The sequence below is a fragment of the Anopheles merus genome, chromosome 2R (genome assembly GCF_017562075.2).
Source record: "Anopheles merus strain MAF chromosome 2R, AmerM5.1, whole genome shotgun sequence".
In the NCBI taxonomy this organism is placed as follows: Eukaryota; Metazoa; Arthropoda; class Insecta; order Diptera; family Culicidae; genus Anopheles; species Anopheles merus.
Genome location: NC_054082.1, coordinates 56,071,005 through 56,080,535, shown reverse-complemented (window position 1 = coordinate 56,080,535; position 9,531 = coordinate 56,071,005). Strand labels below are relative to the sequence as shown.

Sequence of the window (9,531 nt, the reverse complement as noted above, 5' to 3'; positions counted from 1 at the left end):
GTGTGTGTGTGTGTGTGTGTGTGTGTGTGTGTGTGTGTGTGTGTGTGTGTGTGTGTGTGTGTGTGTGTGTGTGTGTGTGTGTGTGGTGTGTGTGGTGTGTGTGTGTGTGTGTGTGTGTGTGTGTGTGTGTGTGTGTGTGTGTGTGTGTGTGTGTGTGTGTGTGTGTTGTGTGTGTGTGTGTGTGTGTGTGTGTTTTTTTCGGCACAGTAAAAGACACATTGCACCGAAATAGATGTGATAAAGTAATGACAAGTTTTTTGCTTCTAACCTTTGAGAGAACTTACACTTCGTGCACACACTCCTAGCAGTATGCTTTTCACTCACTGTCGGGTCGACCCATTACATCCTTATCCTCTCGCTTCGTTCGTAACCGATGGCCAAAAGTTTCAATAAATCATCTCCGCTGAGAATACTTTTTTTTCCATTTTTGTTTAGCATTGCTCCATGTTGGGGAACATCGGGGAACGTGAAGCGTAAAGGAAGTTTCTGCTTCGGTTAGGTTTGTATTTGGTTGGCTAGAAGCTGAAATTAAGTGAAAAATATGATACATTTATCATTCCTACCCAACGTGGGTAGCAGACACGTAACCCATCCCCATCGTCCCCAACATGTGACGAAGGTGGTGAGGCAAATGAAAGTTCGATAAAAATGTGGCAAAGGATGTGTTTGCCGAGATTGTTGATGCGTTCTAGTTCATTGACTCGCTCGTTGCGGGTGGCGCGTGTGTACGAAAAGATGTGATAGATATGATAAATCTGCTACACTGTGGGTATGTTTACGCAAGTATTTCGGGATACAAAAGACAAGCTCCCGGCACTTAAATGACGCAAAGGGTTGACATGTCACGTTCGGAATGGTTTCTATTGTAGCTCCTCGCAAGGACCTAGCCGGGACCATGACCATGATTGTTTGAAAGAAATTTACTGGAAAACGATAGCTAGCCATACGGTGGCGAAGATTACGTTTGATAAAATGATTACACACATTTATTATCTGTAATCGGTGGACATTTGTTGCATCAAAAAAGTGGCAATATTTTTATCACATTGGAAAAAGAGAGAGGGAGGGTGAAAAAAAATCACATGAAATCATTTTCGGAATAACTAAACATATTCATTCTTTCGTCGCGAACAAATTAAGAAAGCAACACGCTAAAAATCAGAGATCCTTCACCATTGTACTAGCCTTGATTCTATTAGGTTTGCTTTCCCATCACTGCTCAGTCAGCTGTAACACGTACAACAACGTAGCTTTCGCCGATGCGATGAAGCACAATCTACTCACGAAAGGTCGTTTTTCATCTGCACATCAAGTACCGGGCGTCTCCATTGTTCAACGTTGCCGGCCGCCTCCATTAGGTGACGATCTGCATTATCGGGCGGGGTGTGTGCGGACCCGTCAGCTCCGGACATCCGACGTGAATTCAAACCCCGTAGTGCGTTGGAAGCGGAGGCACAGAGTAAACAAAAATTAACTTTCGAAATTATAAAATCATTTCGGTGTATAAAGACATCGCCAATTAATCAACGGAACATCGTGAGCAGGAGGGTGCGATCTGCTACGCCTGTTCGCTTCCTCATTGTTCATCGCGAGAGAATGCGGGCATGGTACAAGAGGGAGTACATAAGATTAGAACATCGTCCTTTCTGGAGGCTGATCTCCAGGGTTCGTGGATTTTTTTTCGATTTGGCCTTTTCATCTAAAGACGTTTTTTCTTCTTCAATTCTTCTGCTATACCAACATCCCATCCATGGTACGGCATTGTAACGAAAAGCACTAATAATGTAGCATAGAAGAAAGCGAACTTTTCTCCAAAACTTGTAGACACGCACGAAGAATGGTTCACTCGTTGGCGGCGGTAGGCTCTGTGACGGACACGTCACGGTGACTTTTGTCGCGTCTTATTTGAAGGTTTTCGCGGGAACGCGGACCGGTCGCCGCATCATCTCGGGTGGTGTATATTTATCTTTTTGATTTTAACTTTTGCTTGGCGCACGCAGATATCGCACGGAGACGTTTCTCGTTTGGCAGGCGGAGAACGGGTGAGGTCAAACAATGACAAGGCAGTCAAACCGAAAAAGCTCGTTAGGGATCGGGACCCCGTGGCCACGGTTGAGCAATTTTGATTTTCGCGGTGACGAATTTCGACATGACTTTTGAATAAATACATTTTTGGTGCGAAATAGCAATAGAAAAGTAATCACTACGCCAGCAAATGGTGATTTTAATGATAAAGTGTGACTGTTCTCGCTTTTCGAGGGATATGAGGGTGTTGCGTACCGGACCCGGAAACTGAGGCCGGGGAGGCAAATGGGAGCGATAAGTTTATCTCGCTTTGAAACGTTTTCCTTACCCACGGTTCTAGATGATGAGCGAGTTCGATTTTTGTTACCGATTTGTTGAGCTTAGTCGTCGTTTGATGCGGAAGAATGGTTTGGTATTGGGACAGCTTTATTGCTTTCCGGTGCGCTGGCGACATTTGTCGTGATGGGAAAGTTCGGGGCTGAAGTTTGATATCGTTAGATGGAGACGATGAAAAATCGAGATTAAGTCAACCGAGGCTAGCAACCGCACTGGCCTGTGTCAACACAATTACTTGATAATGATGGGAAACTCATCAACTCACTTTCAATGCGTGCCAGGCCGCAGTTTATGCGAGGGGCGCGATACAGGCAGATGGACAATTTCTCTCAACACTAACTTTCAAGTGAAATTGAAACGATGACTGAGTCTTCGATCGAATCGAAAAATTAGCTCCTTCTCCCCCCCCCCCCCCCTCTCTCTCTCTCTCTCTCTCTCTCTCTCTCTCTCTCTCTCTTTCTCTCTCTCTCTCTCTCTCTCTCTCTCTCTCTCTCTTTATTTGCTGCTGGACCACTTCCGTTCGGTGAATCTATGTTGATCTAGGTTTCATGCCTAGGCGTTTCAGATTTTGCTTTGCTTTGTTTTGAAGAGTTCAGCACGTGCAATGCAGTAAAGGTTCCGTGATTTACCGTCGGCGACTGAACTGCATTGCCAGTTTTGAGCCGTACATCGTTTTGGGTGTTAGTTTTATCATAGGAGGACATATACTTTGATGCTTCCGATCTCTTGTGCCACTCCGCTGTGTACCTACTGAACGGTGAAGAATGATACGGTCCAACAGACCAATGGAGCGGGAAACGGCCACCTTCTGTTTGGCTTTCAGCGAAAGCGTTAAATTACAGACGCATTTTCACGCAAACTCACTCACTAGCAAATTTTCTTCTCGCAAAAGGACGATTTCCCTGATTGTTTGCATAGGGCCGTGCCATGGTGGGCGAGTTGTATTTTATGAAGGTATAGTGTTTTCGCGCAGCGTCTTCGTGCAAGCGGTTGGGACGAGCATTTGATGCTGGCCCGCGCCACACTAGTCCAAAAGCTGTATCACAGATCGCCAAATAAAGGACTACCTCGGCACTCGGAAATATGATCAATATTTGATATTCAGGAGCTGTTTTCAAATGAATTAGGAGGAGCGTTAAGGATTTATTTATTGCGCCGGTTCGGCTTTGGGTTCGTGTTTGGAATGGAACGATAGCGCGTCTTCGATTGGGATCTGGCGATTTTGTTGGTCTTGGAATTGGAATCGAGGTAATTGAAAAGCTATCGTGGAGCTTGTCGGTGCTGCGCTAATGTTGTGATAATTTGATGATTCGTGATTTACGCTTTCACCAGCCAACTGAACATTGTTTGAACTGTATGGTCCTTCTTGGAATGAATCTAGTACGGCGATGAACTCGCGAAAAATAGCAGCTCTGGTTGGAATGCGCAGATTGTTCGTTTGCATAGGATTGAAGCGAAACGTAAAATGAATTTATAATTTTTATGACTTGTTTCTGTAGAATAAAATGTAAAAAAAAAACAATATAGTGATATTTAAATAGCTGAAAGCAATAAACAGTACAATAGGACCATTCTAACGAAATATAAAAAAAAAACCGGTACGTGTAAAATAGTTAACACTGTAACACTGTATTGTTTTATTTCGAATGTTATGCCCAGTGGTACATGTCAATTGTACTTACTGAATATTGTATTTCATACTTTCATTTGCCCTAATCGGCCCATAGCGTAAAGCGTAGGAGCTACATTTGAAGCGAAAAAATGCAAAGCAATTTTCAAATTAAAGATTCCATCACTCTGCTTTATGCATTGTCATTGAACAAACGAGATGGATAATAGGAATCGCTTCACAAAACCCCAAAAAATCTCGTTTCATGAAATGGTTACTATCAGAGCCCAAGATCGGGCATTGTAGATGCTAAGAACCAAGAATCAATTCACCCCAAACCGAATGCTGCTGCTTACAACACACAAAGCACCCCGAAGATGGATAGATAGAGTAGCAGGCAGTGTGGCAGCGTGCGGCAGCGAAGAGAAGCTTGCAAGAAAGCGAACAGAATGATGGAGAAAGTAACGAACAACAGTCATGGAAGGTTTGTGGCTCCGGACGCACGCAACGCGCGATGGTGTGATGATCGAACCAATCTCCTTCCCATGGGTAAAGCGAGAAATCAAAGTGAACTTTTACTCCAAATAAAGAAATCAAATTTCATCGAAGAAAAATGCGCTCCACCCGAAAATCCGTGGAATCCGATAAACTTCTTGTCAATAGGCTTTTTCCTTTTCGGTCACAGATCCTTTCGCCACGCTGTTACGCTGCCTACGTTGCGGTAGCGTGACGTGTCGGGATATTTATATCCCTGGAGATGTTTTTTTTTTACTTTGCTGTAGAGTTTACGTGTCGCACCCTACCCTTGGACGAAATGACGTGTCCGCACATGCAACCACACAGCCGTTCCTTGTGGCTAAATTCTTGATGGCTTAGAAGATGGCGTGAAGAGCTTTGGAAAAGATTGCACCAGCATTAACACACTTCCCATCGATGGCCAGGGATGGGAATATAAATTTCAATTCCATTGATCCGTTGATTTCAGTTCGATTTTCACGTCATTTAGTGGAAGGACTCTGTTGCCAATAATGGAAAAGCATGTTGTCTGAACTTTCTTATTAATGTGAGTTTATCAATCGATTATTTTTTGTTTTCCCCTTTCAGCTTCAGTAGCCAGCACGGGATTGAGGAATCTCTCATTGTCCATCAAGCCACCGTGGGTGAGACGTGGTCAGGAGGCACAGCTACACTGTCAGTATGAGATGGAAGGTACACCGCTCTACTCCGTCAAATGGTACCGAGGCACGCTGGAGTTCTACCGATATTCACCGTTCGAAAATCCACCAGCAAAAATCTTTCCGTTTACTGGTATTAAAGTAGATGTGAGTATGCAATTCTCTATTATTATATGGGATCCTGCACAAAACAGATATTTTTTTAATCAAAAATATAGATATTGCATAAGCATGTATAGTGTTTAGCATTTGATGAGACATCGGTTCTGTGATGGTATAGTTACATAAAGATTTTTTATATCATCTGTTCACGTATTTCTTTCCTGCCTATTTAAGCAATCATTGCCAGCCTGAAAATCCACACACACAACTTTTATTTTGTTAACCTGCTACACACTGATATTCGTAGTGAGTGTGAATTTAAAAATCAATAGCTTCGCACACAAAACGTTTGTTTTTCACATCCAGCGATTCGACAGTAAATCTGAATGCAACAACCAAACCCCATATTGATAACCGGTAGTTAACACATCGCTTCATATCTATTTATTATTACCGAAACTTGCCTTGCCTGCGACTACTTAAATTACTTTATAGCCTATTTATTCGTCTTCTTTAGCGCAATAACCACTGTCGGTCAAAGTCAGTCCATATTACCACTAATGGACTTACTGATTACCTATAGCAGGTTAGTCCTACGTATATGGGCTCGGTTCATACGAGGCTTGAACTCGTGACGGGTATGTTATCAAATCGAGCGATTTGACGAGTATACCACGAGTGTGGAAATTCTTCTTCTTCTTCTTCTTTGGCACAACCACCGCTGTCGGTCAAGGCCTGCCTCTACCCACTAGTTAAGTGAGCTTGGCTTTCAGTGACTTGTTACCATAGTAGGATAGTCAGTCCTACGTATGGGGGCACAGTCTATTCGGGACTTGCACCCATGACGGGCATGTTGTTACGTCGTACGAGTTGACGACTGTACCATCAGACCGGCCCAAGAGTGTGTAAATTATAGTTACATAATATCGAATCCATATTTATTATATTATAGTATATATGTTTCTGATGTAGTATATGTTACTAAGTTTTTAGCTGTATCTGGGAAAGTGCTATTACGTTAACGATCCAACATGAAACCTTTCTATTGGCAAAAAGTTAATCATACTATATACCAGTAGTTAGCTAGATTGTTATCAACAGCCACTATTCCAGTTGTTAAAATTTTGGGCTAATGTTTTCAGTCATTTTTATCTTATGTCATTGTATAACTTATCGTTAAAAATCTCGTAATCTCGGTGCAGGTATATTAATTTGTTTTGACATCTCACGTCATCAGGATGTGCTTGTTCATCAGTGAAAGCCAGTTTTTGATGAAGCTGGTTGAAAGCTCTACTGCTTCAAGGCGCTTTACGCTTTAACCTTTTAACCCTGGAATGGTATTTAACGAGGCATCGTTGAGCAGCAATTAAGTGCTGAAAATGAACGATAAAGCCCACAATCCAAAAGTTCTCACATTGGTCTCTTGCAGTTGTAATTCCGTAAACATGAACACTGGGTGTGCGAAGATATTGCGAAATGAGAACGACGTGTTTGAGTTGTTCTCACTTCATTTTGTGTATGTTGCGAATGGCTCAGCTCCTTTCACAGGCATACCAAAGAGATTGAAAAGATGAGTATTCTTTGATGCTCCCATCCAGGATACGCCAGGTCGTCGTTGCTGCGACCACTGAGAAAGCGAAACACTGAGTAGCATTTGACGCTTCCGGAAGCTACTCGACCATGCTTTTAGCGCCCGTGGGAGGCGATGGGAGTGCTTAATAAAAGTGATTTTCTTTTCAACCAAGATAAGATGTAACGAAACATACGGCTTTCTATCATACGCATCGCACGGTTGATGCTGGAAAACTTGCATTTGCTGTACGCCCTTGTGGATTTGTCTGCAAAAAGTCACATAAAATTGCTCGTAACCCGAATCCCGTCGCTGCAAACGACTCGCTCTGACACTGTGTATTTCTCACAATGTAGATTTGTTGTTGGTTGTATAGAAAAGAGGGAGGTTTGCATAGAATGCCAAAGGACACATTTCAGGTCTGGTGTCTGGCATACCAGTGGGCATAGTGTTAAATCTGGGCCATTCCAGTACATGCGAGCGGTGTATAAGCGATCCGTTGATGTGTGGATTTTATTTGCTTTGTTTTCTTAAAGGAAGCCAACTGAGAAGGCATTTATCTTCAACAATGGCGTTTATTGCGCGCACATAATCCGCCCTGGTAGATCACTTCCTGTTTTGAAGTGGTATGAGTAGTTCTTAACTGAAGCATTTGTTTTAAATCCTTTCATGTGGCCAATTCGCGACGAAGTATTGTTCCACTGGGAAGAAGATTACAATCCATAAGCACACTCTTCCCATTGACAGTTTGTATTCTTTTAATGATCTCAAATCTTTATATTTTTTTATGTATGGCGTAAGCACAATGCGATGTGTCCTTTGCTTATCAACTAAGCGTATAACTTACAAATGTTTAGCATGTAAGTTTCAAGGAAAAAAATTATATTAACCTTTAATTACACCTTGCTTAATATAAGCACTATACTCAACGCATGTAACAATGTATTACTGGTAAGGTTTCTTCATTGTGTGCATCTTGACTATCGTTTAGCTAATTTTTCCATTTGCTTTACACATTTGCTATTAAACAACATTTCTTGTTGATCGTGTTTGTATTATTTACTGCTAAACATGAAAGTTGCGAGATGAAGGTAGAATATGTGACAAGGGAAGGATTAAATCTCTCACATGCAGACGAATTGCCGTTCAAAACGATATGCTGTCACCATGTTTGAGCGCTTCCATTTCATCTTTTCCTTTCTGAAACGTCTCCTACTCACACGGTTAACTCTTAAAAACGGTTAACGCTGTTTCCTGTTTTCTTAAAGACCTATCTGTATCAACGTGATATTGCTTATCCAAAGCGTTCCGCACACGGATAGGTGAGTGGAAGCGAAGGAAGGCGTGAAGATAAAATGTCACCCCGTGTGCATGACGTTAATTAGTTTATATTTCAAGACGCCGATGTACGGTTTCTACGTCTAACGATTTCTGACTCAGAGGGGGGTTTCCCTTTTGGTTTCCCTACCAACGCATAACCGTGATTATCTGCAAGCCGTAAGGCAAACAATCACACATACACACATATACATACATCCATGCAGAGTCGTTACTGAACTCGATCGATACACTCCAGTGTATATGAAGTGGTAAGAGCGTGAAAGGAGCAAAATTTATGCCCCATTGACTGTCAAAAAGGTTAACTAAATCAAGACTTTTCTTGTGGGAAGGACAAAAGAGCACTTCTGTTGAAAAAAAAAAAGAATAAAAAAATAATATCTTCAAACGGACATACCAACGCACGTTGGTCGATAGAAGATAGGATGGATTTGACTGATAACAAGCTATTACAACGAAAACTCTTGGGGTTGAGCATGCTTGAGCAAGGTGAAAGGTTGATTCAACAATAAAAGTTAGCATCCTTTTTAAGGACAGTAGACGAATGGGATGAATTTGGCATAATCTTGATTGTGATAGTTTGACTTTTCATTCGATCATAAACCGGTTCGCTGTTATTTGAAGTGCTTCAAGAAGTTTAATGTTTCTCATTTGTCAACAAACCGCCTAAGTATACAGCATTGATAGTGATTATAGTATTATGATCGGTAACAATCATGGTCCATCATCCTGCAATTGATTGATTCTTTCTTGGACTTGGGAAACATTTCAATGTATAATAAATGATCTAAAAAGTTTTTTTAGCTCAAATTTATTTGTTGTAATTTAATGCAAATTCGATGTATCACTTACGACCAGATAATGTGTGGAAGGTTCAGAAATATTTATTCTACTGATATTGTTGTAAAATATATCTCATCATTAGGGCAAGATTCCTACAAAATTCACCACTGCGAAGAGAATTAAAACACAGACACACTACAACACGATGGTAAAGATGTTTGCTCTTTTAATGCCCCGAATGTTGTAGATTGTTATCATTTTAACTTTAATGTCTGTTTCCTGCTATGTGTTCGTAATTGCAGCAGATTAACTTTGCTCTTACATACCATACCTTAAACAAAGGAGCAAAAAACAACAACAAAACCCATCGTTTTGTTTCGTTTCCCTCCGTGACTAAGACACAACTAAAAGGATCGACTGCTGTCGTAAAGAATTAACCATAACAATTACATTTAATATCTTACCACCTACTGCTCTCACTTCTTCGGTATTGCATTGCCGCCTTACAGCCGAGGTCGGATTCATCAGATGGATGAGTACGTAAAGGGGCTAGCAGACTGCTTCACTCTTGACCACAAGCTCAGGGCTTACCG

At 41.6% G+C, this 9,531-nt stretch overlaps 1 protein-coding gene across 1 annotated transcript in view; it reads left to right on the top strand.

The window, feature by feature from the left end:
* LOC121590576 overlaps positions 1 to 9,531 on the top strand; it is a 139,548-nt gene that overhangs the window by 38,817 nt on the left and 91,200 nt on the right. Inside the window, exon 3 of the mRNA XM_041910367.1 lies at positions 5,075 to 5,292. Coding sequence (XP_041766301.1) covers positions 5,075 to 5,292 — 218 coding nt within the window. The remainder of the gene's footprint in view (positions 1 to 5,074; positions 5,293 to 9,531) is intronic.